Here is a 14879-nt window from a genome sequence, read left to right on the forward strand (position 1 = left end):
ATATTAGATATTAGTGTCAAGGAATTGTCTGCTTTGGGACCAGATAACAGTACTGAGGTTACAGACTTAATCTTAGGAGACACAGGATGAAGTACTTAGAAGTGAAGGGTCGTATGTCTGCAGTTTACTGTCAAGTATATTTATATTCTCCACACATATAAATAAAGCCAGTGTTGTAACATGTTAAGAACTGTTAAATCTAGGTGGTGGGTGTACAAGACTGTGTGCTACCTTATTCTTTCAATTTTTTGGCATACCTGCAACTTTTCCCAATCAAATCATTGGGAGAAATTTTTTAAATGAACCAAACCTCCTCGACTCATCCTGTTTAGGCACTCACTACCACCCCCATTCCAAGTTGGGTGTGACCCCACAGAGATGAAAGACTCTCAGGCACCCTGGGAAATGAATATAAATTAAAGGTTTATTACAAAATGCAAAATGTTAGTTTCTTATTGTCAGCGATTCAAGAAAACAAGGCCATGAGCCCTGCATGGGGCTGGGAGCAAAAATCCAGGCTCAAGACCGGGCTGATAAACACTGGTTCACAACTTCAAGCAGGTGGGTGTTCTCTAGGGCGGCTGCAACCCGCTCTTTATCTGCAAGCTGCTTGTTCACTAGGTGGAAAGAAGAGAGTGGTTAAATATATCTAACCCCCCCAACTCCCAACAAAGCCCTCCTGTCACCTTCCCAGGATTCCAAGTCGATCTGGCTACCCCCACCATCTGAGCCCACACCTCCCCCACCTTCTTGTGACCCCTTCCCACCCGACCACTCTTGTCTGCCTGCTACACTATAAAGCCTGGCACACCCTGGTCCCATATACTTAGAAGAGAGAGAAGGCAGGAGTGAAAGAACACAGTAAACACAGGAGACTCAAGTCAGGCCAACTTTGCTTTAGGCTGCTACCTAAAGCATCTGCCTAGTGCCACATCCCCAATCTTGCCCTAGAAACCATCATGGCAAGGGGGAAGCCTCGGGGCTAATGCTTCAATACCAGCCCACACTTACCTGCATGTTCTGAGGCATGGGTCCCTGGTGTAATGTGCACATCCATCTGGGAGGGAGAGAGATGGGCCTGAGAACCCACACACCTGTCTACCCCCTTCTCCCCACTCACCCCCTCCAGTTGATCCTACTTCCTAATTATGCTTTTGGACTCTGGCCTTCCAAATCCACTCACTGCCAGTCCATCACTACCCAAATGTCTGGCCAATGGCTATTGATTTAAAGACCTGTCTGCACCCTCCACCCCTGCTCCAGAGTATCTGTGGCTCCCTACTGCCCAAACTACCACACTCCTCACTACTTTCCTGCACTTTCCAGCGTGGGTCTTTATTCTTGTCTTATCCAGTTGGAAAGCCTCCTCCCAATTTCATCTCTGTTAGCCAAGTTCCTTCCAGACCTCTCTGATGTCCAGACTCATGCTCCCATCCTCCTCAGTGACAAACACTCACAGCTGCCCCACTCCCAGGGCTAAGTTCAAACTCACCTTGAAACGCTGGGGAAGGGATCGCAGAAGCTTGACTTTGATGGAGAGGCCAATAAGGGTGGCCATACTGCAGTGTGGAATGGTGGGTGTGAAGGCCACAGCCACTGTGCTCTCAGGGTCGCTCACCTAGTTGGGGAGAGGGATGTTAGGAGTCATGACCCGTTCAGTCCCGAGCCCCTCTTTTTAGTCTGTTGCTTCAAACAAGTCTAACAAGTATGGGCCTCAGTTTCCTCATCCATAAAACGGGTGTGCAAATGTTCCAAAGAACCACAGAGGGAGGAGTCCGTGACTGAAAGCACACCAGCCCCTTGGTGCACAGCTGAGCTATTCTGACTCTCCCGAACAAGTCGCTACCCTGGATGCTGGGAGTGACTCACCTGAACCCGGACTTGCTCTACTACGTTCAATTCTTCTAGCGTCAGGGGATGCTCCGGGTCATTGATGGAGCGAATCAAATGTGCCAAGTGAAGGAAAGAGGACTCTGTGCCTTTGCCCACTGAGAACCCTCCGCGGGAATGCCCGGCCCTAACACAGCTCCACCGACTACACAACGTCACTTCATCCCCCGCATCCCATGCCCGCGAAAACCGCCCCCAACCCCCGCTCCCGGCAGCGGCGGATATCGAAGATCTCGCGCGCGTCGATGCTGTCTGGAACCTGCTCGTCCTCCTCGCCGGCGGTCACTGGCCGGTCCCCAGAGCGTTCGTAGATGAGGGGGTTAGCGTTCTCCAGGAGACCGCCCCCCATCCCGCCGCTGCCCACCATCGCGGAACCGCGGCCGGCGACCGTAGGCATGCACTTCCTCTCCTACGGCGCACTTCCGGGGAACGGGAAGGGGGCGTGGCGTGGTGACGGGGTAACGCGAGGGACACGCAGCGCAGCCCGTGCTTCACCTGGGGTGTGGGTGGGACGGTGGCCCCTGTGCGCTCTCCACGCGGACTCGGGAATATACCGAGCGCCTCCAACAACGACACCGAGAAGGGAGCACATGTGCGAGCCGGGAGGGTGCTCGGCACCGCAGGATAAGGCTGGAGCACTGCAGATCCGAATGACATCGAGCCAGGCATCATTTCCTCCGAGAAACCTGCACCTTGGGCTGGGCAGTTGCCTAGACTTGCCTCTGTCTGCCCCGGCACGGCTCACTGCGTTTCGGAACTTCCAGGACACGTACCTGCAGCTCCATCTTCACCTGGGGCCCGAGAGTGCTCTCCCAGTCCCCAGCACGCGGACCAGCAGACGTTCTCTAAATGTTTGTCCAATGGATAAATAACTGACCTCGATTTTGGAAAGAGCTGGGGACAGGGAAAGACCCGGGATGAGGCTGAGGGTGTCCTTAAGATGAGTGCCGCAATCAGGTGTGCATTTCAAAAGGGGGACCTTTGCTGAGTAGGGCGGGGGGCTCAGGGAGACCCTCAGACCAGAGACAATAAGGGGATGAAGGTGAACCCAGGAAATCGATCCCTGAAAACAAGGAGGAGTTTTTGGAATGACTGGCAGTTACGTTTCCTGCCTTTACTCTAGCGGTTCCTTTCCCTCTGAACGAAAGTCGTTTTGATATCTCTTGTCTGTGGGAATTCTGGTTGTGCCCCTCTTAAGGAAACGCTCCCGGTTTCCACAATTACAGCTTATTGCTCCCTCTCCGCGATCCTCGCACCCCTCCCCCCGCCCCCGCCCCAGCACCACACTTATCGAGCCTGTGACTGTAGGGACACTAAACGCAAGTTTGGGGAGAGGGGTCTTGGTATTGCGGAGGAACTGCAGAAGCCTCAGTGCCCCTTCGAAGGAAGCCCAAGGGGACCCAGACAGAAGGGAAGCGGCTGTGCTAGCCCCTGCTTGCCACTGGTCTTAACTCGTTTAGTCCCGTTCTTCCTGCCAAACCCACCTTTGCTCCCGCCTCTGCCCTGCCCAGTCCAAACTCCAGGCCTGGGTGAGGCACTGACTGGTCGAGTCCTGGCTGGACGGGTCACCGCGCAGCCTCTTGCTGAAAAGCCGCGTGCCCGCCGGTAGTGCAAAAAAGACCTCTGAGCTCACGATGAAGCCGGACGGGCCTCGCTTGCTTCTGAGGGCCGTGGCCTTCGGGTTCTTGCTTCTCCTCGTCTCGGGCCAGGGTGAGGCGACATAGGGCGCAGGGCGACATAGGGACCGGGGTAGGACTGGGCCAAATTCTGCAGAAGCGGTGGGGGTGGGGGTGGGGGTGGGGGTGATAGAGCGGGTACTGGCGTCGGGGAGGTGGGAGCCGCTGGAGCGCTACAGTACCAGAACCGTGATCCCACGCATCTCTGAGTCCCCAGAGGCGAGAAAAAGTCTGGCCTGCCCCAAGTCTAGCTACGCTGAGGGGCAAGCGGGCTCTAGGGTGTGAGACGCAGCCGGGCGGGGTGGGAAGTTATTTAGAACATTTCCCTTCAAGTGTTCGTGGTGGAGCTGGAGCTGATCGGTGCTAGCATCAACAATAATAGTACCTTCCTGCTGCCGTTTGGCTCTGAGCGTTGCACCCTTGGCCAGAGGGACGTCCTGAATGCTTCTGAGCCTCTCTCCACGGAGTTGTAGGCAAGGTTACCGGCTCAGGCTACAGAGGCCCTCATCCCCAGCAGCCACATCCAGCGGGGAAGATTGCCACATCCTCTTCACCCCATGCACCCACCCTAGGTGAGGTTGTGCCTTGGCCTTCAGGGCAAGGTAATCGCTCTTTGTGCCAGCCCTTATCAGTAGCTTTTACTGATAAGTAGCTTAGGCTATGTGGGCACAGTTCCCCGGGCACAGCCCCAGCTCCTGTACCTGCTCTTGAACCCTATGATCATGTAATTCAGAGGTTCTCTGCCTGTGACACTTGACTATCTTGTCCTCTCCCAATCCAATCTGCCCAGGAAGGGTCCACACTCATGACTCCCCCGTGGCCTACCCCACTGGGCTTCCACCCTTACCCTTTGCTGACCAGGCTCTAGGAGGTCCCCGGAATCTTCCAGCACCACAATCTGCTAAACTTAGCTGAGGCCTCTTTTTAAAAATGTTGCTGTGTTGGATTGGACCCACTTTCAGAGCAGAAGAATTGATAAGTACAGGTGATGGCTTTGTCCCTCTCCTGTCCTACCAAGTCCTGGCTTTTCGACAGGGACCATCTAGATCTCCAGGGCTTTCCACACACTGCCCAGGAGTTCGCCCAAGAATGGCTGTGTGCATGCATCCTTGGTTTTCCCCCAAATGGTCACCCGTTGCCTCCCTTTCTGATCCCTGGCTTTTCCACTTCCTGACCCCAGGAATGACCTCCACACCCCATCGTGGTAGAACTTCTTCATACTGTTTAATGAAAGAGCTTCTCTTCAAGAAGTAAGCATCCTCAATGTAACCAGCCTCTGATCAGGAACATTTTAGCAGGTTTTGTCCTTTGCTATAATGAACAACCAGCATTAGAGGCTGGTGGAGGCAGTGAATTACATGGATAGACATTACATCCCACCAGGAATTAGAGAGCAGCATATTCCTTGGGAGAATGGTGGGCCTTCTGACTTGAAAAGGCATTGCTCAATTGCCCTCTATGGAGCGTGAGAATAGCTGCTGACTCTGGCCTCACCCACACTATGTGTCATCGAGCATGTTAATCTATGTAGTACAGTCATGTGAGGCTGTTTTTTTTCTTTCTTTAAAAAAAAAAGAACACTTTTTATTATGAAACCAGGCTCAGATCTGCCAAATTCTGTAGACAGAACCTGAGCCTGCAGGAAGAAAGGCGCCAGGGAGGTGGGAACCAGTGGAGATAACACCAGAGGAATTGGGAGCCTAATTGGATACCTCCCTGCACCCTGAGGCACAGAGAGGGTCAGGACTGCCTGAGGTCACATAGCACTGCAGGGCTCCGAATCTGAGGTAGGGAGAATAATATAGCAGACTCAGTATGCCTTCAACAGTTATCAAGACCTGGGCAACTTAGTTTTGTTTGGATTATTGCCTCTCCTTTGCACTATTATTTGAAGCAAATGCCAGACATCATATCACTTGTAAATTTTTAAAATCATGTCCTACTAAAAGAAAAGGTATATACCTCTCATAATTTCTTAATGTAATCAAACATCTAGTCGAACATTCTTTTTTCATGTTATCTCATGATATTTATGACATTTTTTAAAACCATGATTTATATAAGGTTCATACTTTAAGAACTGGTAGTTGTGCTTCTTTCTTTAATAGCAGATTTGAGATATAATTCACATAGCATTTAATATGGTTTGTAGGGACTTCCCTGGTGGCCAGTGATCCCAATGCAGGGGGCACATGTTTGATCCCTGGTCAGGGAACTAGGGACTTCCCTGGTAGCTCATCTGGTGAAGAATCTGCCTGCAATGCAGGAGACCCTGGTTTGGTTCCTGGGTCAAGAAATTCCCCTGGAGCAGGGATAGGCTACCCAATCCAGTATGTTTGGGCTTCCCTGGTGGCTCAGATGGTAAAAGAATCTGCCTGTGATGCGGGAGACCTGGATTCCATCCTTGGGTTGGGAAGATCCCCTGAGGGAGAGCATGGCAACCGACTCCATTATTCTTGCCTGGAAAATCCCCATGGATAGAGGAACCTGGCGGGCTACAGTCCATGGGGTCGCAAAGAGTTGGACACAACTGAGCAACTAAGCACAGCACAGCGCAGGGAACTAAATCCCACACGCCATAACTAAAAAGGATCCCACATGCCACAGCTAAGACCCAGCACAGCCAAAGAAATAAAGTAAATAAACAAATATTTTAATATGGTTTTTAGTATATTTATGGAGTTTACCACATTGATTTCCCTTTTCCCCAACATTTTGTCTCTATGACTATCCCAATTGTGATTTTGTATAAATTGAATCATCCAATATGTGATCCTTTAGAACTGGCTTTTTTCACTTAGCACCGTGTTATAGAATGTTTGGTAATTCTTTTTATTGATGAATAATATATTCTATTGTGTAGATATGGTACATTTTATTAACCCATTTATCAGTTGATGGACATTTGGATTCTTTCCACTTTTTGGTTATTATAAATAATCCTGCTATGAACATCCATACCCAAGTTTTTGTGTGGACATGTTTTCAGTTCTCTTGAGTTTATACTTACGAGTGGAATTGCTGGGTCATTTGGTAACTCTATGTTTAACTTTTTGAAGGACTGCAGGATGTTTTCCAAAGCACTTGCATCATTTTCCCTTCCCACTGGCAATGTACGAAGGTTCCAGTTTTTCCACATCCTTTCCAACATTTATTATTACCTGTCTTTTTGAAGTATTTCATGAAGCTCAATCTTCAGATTCATTCTCTGCCTCACTTCTGTTTTCCTTGTAATTTTGTTGTTGCGTTGAAGAAACTAGTTTGTTCTGGAGAGGATCCCAGAGTTGGGATTTGGGTTATTTCTGTTTGTTTGTTTTCTTGAAGTATAGTTGATTTATAATGTTAAGTTAGTTTCAGGTGTACAGTAAAGTGGTTCAGTGATAAACATATTCATATTCTTTTTCCTTATAGATTATTATAAGATATTGAGTAGAGTTCCCTGTGCTATCTAAGGGCTCTAGGCCCTTGTTGGTTATTTTATATATAGTAGTGTGTATATGTTAATCCCAAACTCCTAATTTATCCCTCCCCCCTTTTTCCCTTTGGTAACCATAAATTTGTTTTCTGTGTCCATGAATCTGTTTTTCTTTTGTTCATTTGTATCATTTTTTAAATTCCACATATAACAGAGTTTGGATTTTGCTGATATGGTGTCTTTTAACTGTTTCTCTGCCCCCTGTGTGCCTGTAAATTTGTATTTATATTCTAGAGTCTCAATCAAATTCAGATTTTACGTTTTGCTTTGTTTTGTTTAGGGGCAAGACTGCTTCATATGTGGTACAATGGACTTCCAATAGAAAACATACAATGTCTGATTGTCTTGCTTTCTGTGACAAAATAAGTTGCTGACATCACATTCAGATTTCAGTGTGCGTTTCTCTTAGCATGATTGACACAAATATCTCCTCATTTGTGTAAGAGCTATTTATTGGTGTTCCTCATTCTGTCTGAAAATGCACTTTCACCATTTCATGTTCTTTTGCCAAATGTACGTTGCTGTCATCTTTCTTATTTATAGAATTTTTTATCTATTAAGAATGTCAGCTCCCCGTCTGTTAGGTGACTTTCTTTCTTTTTTTAAATTTTTAAACTTTTATTTTCAAAGAGCTAGTGTTGTTTTCTGCATAAGGTAGATGTGCTGGACGATCCATTTAAGCAAGTTCAGTTAGCCCAACTTAATGAAGCTGATGTCCTTCGCATACTGGTGGAAATGCTGGCGGCACATTTTGAGGCCGTATTTTTGGATCAGACCATGGTGGTTTGAGCAGACCCAGCAAGAGCGAGAACTCTGGCCAAAGCTTCTCTGATGGATCCAACAGAGCTGCTGGTGACCCATGTTGCTTTCTTGGCTGCAATGAGGCAAGGGTGTTAGGTGACTCTTAATCTCTTCCTGGTTGCCAGCTCCCTTTAGCAGGTGGGCTGTGCTTTCTAATGTTCTAGACACGGCTGCCCTTTCCTCTGTAGTTCTCCTCATAACATCACTCTTTATTTGGAGAATACTTGATGTCACTCTTGCCACCTGGAGTGTGAGATCCTTAAGGACAAGAATCTTGTCTGTCTGATTCCTACAGCTCTCCTGCTGCTCCTAGACCCGCACACAGTGAGTGGAAGGGACACTCTCACCTCCATCAAGCTCATATGGCTATTTGAGGCTGCTGGGGCTAAACCATGGTGCTAAGCCCCAGAGAGGTACACTGAGCCTGATGGAAAAGGCTGGAGCAGTAAAGGCAGTGGGGGCAGGGCAGAATTACAGGCAGAGAATCTGTAAAGCAAGTATCGGGAGATCAGTGTCCCTTGAGCTGAGCTGAGGACAGGAAGGAGGTAACAACATCAAGCGTCTGGGAGGGCAGCTGAATGGGGAGACCCAACCCTGATGTCCATCTCTTTGCCCACAGGCCAGGACTCTACCCACCCTGTCCGGACCACACACACAGGGAAGGTACAGGGGAGCCTTGTCTACGTGAAGAATGCTGATGTGGGGGTCCACACCTTCTTGGGAATTCCCTTTGCCAAGCCACCTGTAGGGCCACTGCGATTTGCACCCCCAGAGCCCCCAGAATCTTGGAGCGGTGTAAAGGATGGGTCTTCCCAGCCAGCCAAGTAAGCAGGAGATCCGGGAACTTTAGGCCCTGGTATAGAGGGTACTCTTGAGCTCTGGGCCAGGTTGCAGTTGTTATTTCATCTAAGCCACAGCCAATTTTCCTTCTGAGACTGATGGATATTCACATGCATTTTTCCGATAAGCATGCTTAAAAGAACAAAGTAACTTTCCCAGACTGAGGGCTTAGCACTCAAAAGAGGATTAGATCTACATGCTGAAGGGACAAGCAGAGACATGTAACTCCCTAAGTTTTAGTTGTACCAAGTGATCTCTGACACCAGAGAAAGTGGCTCTGGAAGAGGTTTGACCCTTGTAGGAGCTCCTGATTCTAGCAGCTCATACTGTAGATTCCCAAGGAGCGGCAGACCTGAGTCTTCACAGTCACTGTGCCAACCAACAGGGCCAGGTGCCATTGACCAAGGAATGTGTGAATGTCCTTGCAGCTGGAAACTTTGAGGGAAAGATGAGCTTTCCCGAGAGATTGACTTGAGGTTTTTAAAGGACATTGCACTGCTCTTCTCTTGAGAAATTAATCCATTCATTTTGGCAGCACATGTATACGGGCTACTCCCCTGTTCCAGGTCTGTGTGAGTACAGGGATATGGTGGTGAATGTCAACACGTGCAACCAATAGTTCTCATAGAGGCCCTCAAGAGTCAAGATTTCTCAGCCTCAGGAGGATAGTATCCAAGGCCCTCATAAACTTGAGGCTCCCCTGGAAGACTGGGCTCCATCCCAGCTTTCCCAGAGTCTGTGGACTATAACCTGGTGCAAAGGTCCTTTAGGGAGGGATCACATGTAAGTGGGGCATCAGAGAAAGTGGGACCAAGCAGCTGGGAGTAAATCGGGGCCCAGAATCTGATTACAGCTACTGCACAGCCCCAGGACTAACTGCCTGCCATGGCCACCAGGTGTCTGCAGGACCCCAATGGCATGAAAACAATGGAACTGTGGAATGTGACCCTGCCTTCTACCTCCATGTCTGAAGATTGTCTGTACCTCAACATCCACACACCTGCCCATTCCCACAAGGGCTCCAATCTGCCTGTGAGTGCCAGGACATAACTGGGTGAGGGGTGGGAGGATGTTTCTTCTGCAAGAAAATTGAAAAGGACAAGATCAGCTTGAGCCCCACTGCACATGGACCCTGTTAAGACACTGAGTGCTTCTTACCCAGCGTGGATGGCTGACCCTTTGGCACAGGGTCACAGAACCCTGGCTGCTTTCAGAGGTCAGAAACTGTCCCTGGGAGGGACCCTGGACTCACCCAGCCAACTCATACCCAGGACCCAGTCAGGTACCTAGGTGCCTAAGGCCTGCACTTTGAGGTGGCCAGAGACCCCAGTCTTGGATTATCCACTGGGCCAGTGAGAATGGAGTACTCGTTTAATTAATGTGCATGCATGTAAGGTGATCAGAGAAACACCCCTTTTCTTTCCACCCCAGAAGGTTCTGGGGGAAATGGGGCCAGGCTCTGGTAAGTGGGACAGGCCTTACACATGGGAGGCAGGTTTTCCTGATAGAATGTGGGTCACCTTCACTCCAGGTAATGAAGACACTACTGTGTCTTGCTAGAGTTCTGTCCATGTGGTTAGGTGAGCAGAGTCAAAGTTGTGGTTAGCTTAGGTAGCAGCCCTGGTGGGGTTTAGGGCCAGGTGGGAGCCACTTGGTAACTATACCTCGGATTCCCCAGGTGATGGTGTGGATCCATGGTGGCGCGCTTGTCCTGGGCATGGCTTCCATGTATGACGGCTCTGCACTGGCAGCCTTTGAAGACGTGGTGGTGGTCGTTATCCAGTACCGCCTGGGTTTGCTGGGCTTCTTCAGGTGAATCTGGGGCTGGGCTGGGCTGGGCAATGTGGACTGATGGAGCTAGGACAGTCCCATGACCCTCATCCTTGCCACCTCTCAGCACTGGAGACAAACACGCAACTGGCAACTGGGGCTACCTGGATCAAGTGGCCGCACTGCGCTGGGTCCAGCAGAATATTGCCTACTTTGGAGGCGACCCTGGCCGTGTCACAATTTTTGGCGAGTCTGCGGGTGGCATAAGCGTGTCTTTGCACGTCATATCACCCATGTCCCAAGGACTCTTCCATGGCGCCATCATGGAGAGTGGCGTGGCCCTGCTGCCTGGCTTCACCGTCAACTCATCTGACAAGGTCTCCAAAGTGAGTGCCCTCACCCATGGAAAGCCCAGACCTGCTCCCCGCATCTCTTAGCCCTCAGCCCATTATGCTGTCTGTTAAGTGGAGATAACAGGGACTCCCCTGCCATCAGAGGACCTTGGGAATAGCCACCTACCTGGGGATTATTCAGGGATCAGAATTCACAGGAGTCTGTCAGCTCAGAGGCTGAGTGTGTTCCGTGGCTCACAGAACTCCTGCCCTGGGACCCCCATCAGAGGCAGGACCATCTAGGAAAGTGGGATGACACGCTGCCCTCCCACCCCCAGCTGAGTCCTCTGAGCAACAGGGAGGTTGGAACAATTTCAACCCTGTAGAAATCCATTCACAATACTCTGTGAGATTTGGGGGTACACCTGCCTGCACCTGGGGCATTGGGCATACCTCTCTCCCCTACCTGGAAGGATGAGCCGACCACTGCCTGATCTCTTCACAGTTGGTGGCCAACCTGTCTGCCTGTGGCCAGGTTGACTCAGAGGCCCTGGTGGACTGCCTGCGGCACAAGAATGAAGAGGAGGTTCTAGCCATCAACAAGGTTTGGCTGAATGGATGTGGCTTTGGAGGGAGGGGCAATAAGGGGTGCGGCAGGCAAGCCTGGGTACCCTTCACTGTCCCGGGCAAGTTTTTCTAGCTCCACACTGTGGTGTCCTTATAGCCGTCTTACAGGAGCCTCCTGTAAGCCTCTCTTACAGGAGCCTCCTGTAAGCCTCCCTTACAGGAGATGAGGTGCGATTTGAGACCAGGCCATGCTGAGGCAGATGCAGGACCTTCTGGGGTGGGTGTGAGCATCCTGGGATGAGCCAGGAAGGGGCGCATGATGTCTGTGGCATCAGAAAGTGTCTGCAACCTGACCTTGAGGATCCTTAGCACTTCAAGACCATCCCCGGCCTAGTGGATGAGATCTTCCTGCCCAAGCATCCCCTGGAGCTGCTGGCCTCTGCTGACTTTCAACCTGTCCCCAGCATCATTGGTGTCAACAACGATGAGTACGGTTGGATCATCCCCTTGGTGAGGCCCACTCCCAAGCCTCCAGATGCCTTCCAATGGGAAGTCCTCAGGGCTTCATAGTTCTGGGCCCATCCTATTTCCAACTTGAGTCTCTCCCACCACCTAGACCATAAACAATTCTGACACCAGGAGGGAAATGAGCAGAGAGTCCATGAGGAATGCCTTGCAGGAATTGTCAGCAATGACGGTGAGGCTCTTGTGGACCTGCCCTCATGGGGAGGGGTTCCTTTCCTATCCTAAGGCACAGGGAACCCATCACCCAGATATCCTGTCCATGCAATACCTCCCCCCACCCCCACCAGAACTTGGTCCCTGTCCTCAGTTCCCAATCCCAACCCAGAATCCATCTCCCACCTCTGCCCCTGCTGCCTTCTGGCCCCTTCCAGCCTGCCTAAACTGACTCCCTCATCCACCTGGGGCAGACTATGCCTCCTGAGTTTGGTGAGCTGTTGATGGAGGAGTACATAGAGGACAGTGAAGACTACCAGACCCTCCAAAACCAGTTCCAAGAGATGATGGGGGACTACATTTTCGTGATCCCTGCACTCCAAGTAGCAATGTTTCATCGTGAGTACATCTGTAACTAAGGCCAGCCTGGCAGGAGAACAGCTTGGAGCTGCAGGTGTCAGGGGAGGTCTACCAGTGTCCAGGTCCCCACCCATATATATTTATTGGGCCCCAGGTGCCAGGCACTTGATATCCTTCATCTTGGTAAATCCTCATGGCTAGTCTAAGAGACAGACATTTATACCATTTTACAGAGGAGGAAAAGAGTTCAGTGACCTTCAGTGACTTGCCCAAGACCACACCGTAGGAATTTCCAAGGCAGCGATTTGAACCCAGGCCCTCCCCACTGCGGTTGCTCCAGCCTGGGACTCCCTCACCCCATTGTCCAGATTCCAACCAGCTTTGGACCTAGCTATGTCATCACCATGGATCGTGCAGGAAGGCTCCCAGTGAGGGGCCACCATGTCATGGCCCATCTGCCCTACCTCCTCAGGTTCCCATGCCCCCGTCTACTTCTACGAGTTCCAACATCAGTCCAGCTTCTTCAAGGATGTCAGGCCGAGCTATGTGAGGGCGGACCACGGAGATGAGGTTCGCTTCCTCTTCAGGAATGAGCAAAGTGAGTCATCCTGGGTGGGGCTCCTTGTTCCCAGGATGTGGGATGCTGGCTGAGACCCTGGGTGAGGGCAATCATGAGAAAACTGAGGCTCCAAGAGAGGATGGGATCAGGTGTCCAAGATCTAACAGCTGGAAAGACTGAGCTCCAGGGACTTCCCTGATGATCCAGTGGTTAAGACTCCACACTCCTGATGCTGGGGGCACAGGTTCAGTCCCTGGTTGGGAAATTAAGGTCCCGCATGCTACAGGTACAAAACAGAGAAAAGAAAATTTTAAAAAAGAAGAAGAAGAAAAGGAAAGGGAAAAAAAACTGAGCTTGGAGTCCAGGGCTCTTCAGACCAGAACCCACAGTCCATCTCTCCTCACCCTGATCTTCGGTGTCTGGCATGAGTGCAGAGAACATTTTTCAAAGGCATCTTTCTCTCTTTTTTTTCCCCCTTCCTCCCTACCCTTCTTTTTCCTATTTATTTATTTATTTTTTTAAATCACTCAGTCATGTCCAACTCTTTGTGACCCCATGGACTATACAGTCCATGAAATTCTCCAGGCCAGAATACTGGAGTGGATAGCTGTTCCCTTCTCCAGGGGATCTTCCCAACTGCAGGGATTGAATCCAGGTCTCCCTCATTGCAGGTGAATTCTTTACCAGCTGAGCCACCAGGGAAGCCCTCCTATTTATTTTTCAAATCTCTTCCAGTGTCAGAATAAGAGCCTTCTAGGTCAGGGTTGAACCCAGTGTCGGGCCGGCCAGAGGCCGGGAAGAATATATGGGGCTTGGGCAAGGACAGGGCCTGGGAAGCGGGCAGAGCCGAAGGCTGGGGATGACAGGGCAGAGCCTGGGATGGTGGGGAGATGGGGGAATGACCCACGTGCCGGACTGAACTGCCCTGACCTGGACCCTTGTCTTCTTGCTCTGTAGTCCAATTCACGGAGGAGGAGGAGCTGCTGAGCAGGAAGATGATCAAGTACTGGGCCAACTTTGCTCGAAATGGGTAAGATGTTACACCCCTACTTTAACCCCCATGGTGGAGAGGACAGGGCCTGGAACCCATTTGGGGCTCCCCTTGTCTGTCTACGGTGACTCATGAGCGTATGTGTCCTTCATTGCATAGCCCCCTCCCCAGCTCCAAGATCCTCTTGGACACTCTTTCCATCTCTGGGTGACCTGGATGGGGGCGGTGACAGTGCTGTTACCTACAGAACCTCCCTCTGTCAGGAAGGAACAAAGGCTGCCCTGCCCCCTGTAGAACTGATGCTCTAGTGGGAGGTGGTTTCTTTCTTTCCTACTTCTAGAAACCTCCCCTCTCATTCCCCAAGCCCTGTTTGGTTGCCTTGCCTGACCTGTCAGGGGTCAGGTGCTTGGATCTGAGCTTGGTAGGACTCAGAGTGACCCTCATGTCTACAGGAACCCCAATGGTGAGGGTCTGCCCCACTGGCCGATGTTCGACCAGGAGGACCAATACATGCAGCTGAATACGCAGCCTGCAGTGGGCCGGGCCCTGAAGGCCCACAGGCTCCAGTTCTGGACGAAGACCCTGCCCCAGAAGACACAGGAGCTAATGGAGACCAAGGAGAAGCACACAGAACTATAGCTCCCTGCATCTGGGGGTAGGGGTTGGGGGCTTGAGTGGAGGTGGAGGTCTGCCAGATGTGCCCACACATGCCCAGCGGGGAGCCTTCAGTTTTTTCCTTCATTCACACAGCCATTCATTCATTCATTCTTCTACCCATCTATCCATCCAGCAAACCTTGAAGAACCAACTGCCTGATGTTCCCAAGCCTGCCATGGGTCCTCTCTTCTCAGACACAGTCAATAAACCTTCCCAGGAAGCTTCATGAGCAAACACTAATGGAAGTTTACTTTCTTTAGCACTCCACTGGACCCTGAGCCCC

General features: G+C 50.7%; 3 protein-coding genes across 5 annotated transcripts; 1 reads left to right on the forward strand and 2 right to left on the reverse strand.

Moving 5' to 3' along the window:
* Positions 1–406: 406 nt before the first annotated feature.
* CIAO2B (cytosolic iron-sulfur assembly component 2B) lies at positions 407–3411 on the reverse strand. Of its 2 annotated transcripts, XM_069550053.1 has the most exons (6): positions 3375–3404; positions 2116–2953; positions 1870–1949; positions 1493–1618; positions 1012–1057; positions 407–617 (listed from the first exon to the last, which is right to left on the reverse strand). In XM_069550053.1, exons 2-6 carry the CDS (start codon positions 2285–2287, stop codon positions 520–522), a joined length of 522 nt encoding a protein of 173 aa, XP_069406154.1. In that variant the 5' UTR covers positions 2288–2953; positions 3375–3404; the 3' UTR covers positions 407–519. The 2 variants fall into 2 exon arrangements, with proteins under 2 accessions (XP_069406154.1, XP_069406153.1); XM_069550052.1 differs by having other exon boundaries at positions 2116–3411.
* Positions 2341–14830, forward strand: CES2 (carboxylesterase 2). Of its 2 annotated transcripts, XM_069550050.1 has the most exons (13): positions 2341–3600; positions 8462–8666; positions 9579–9714; positions 10361–10494; positions 10580–10838; positions 11290–11388; positions 11721–11861; positions 11968–12048; positions 12284–12428; positions 12862–12987; positions 13906–13978; positions 14392–14594; positions 14730–14830. In XM_069550050.1, the coding sequence occupies exons 1-12, from the start codon at positions 3525–3527 to the stop codon at positions 14576–14578; spliced, it is 1662 nt and encodes a 553-aa protein (XP_069406151.1). In that variant the 5' UTR covers positions 2341–3524; the 3' UTR covers positions 14579–14594; positions 14730–14830. The 2 variants fall into 2 exon arrangements, with proteins under 2 accessions (XP_069406151.1, XP_069406152.1); XM_069550051.1 differs by lacking the exon at positions 8462–8666 and having other exon boundaries at positions 3402–3600.
* LOC138418497 (small ribosomal subunit protein uS14-like) lies at positions 7732–7902 on the reverse strand. Its single transcript, XM_069549917.1, has one exon. It carries the CDS (start codon positions 7900–7902, stop codon positions 7732–7734), a length of 171 nt encoding a protein of 56 aa, XP_069406018.1.
* Positions 14831–14879: the final 49 nt, after the last annotated feature.

This window comes from Ovis canadensis, chromosome 14 (genome assembly GCF_042477335.2).
Source record: "Ovis canadensis isolate MfBH-ARS-UI-01 breed Bighorn chromosome 14, ARS-UI_OviCan_v2, whole genome shotgun sequence".
NCBI lineage: Eukaryota > Metazoa > Chordata > Mammalia > Artiodactyla > Bovidae > Ovis > Ovis canadensis.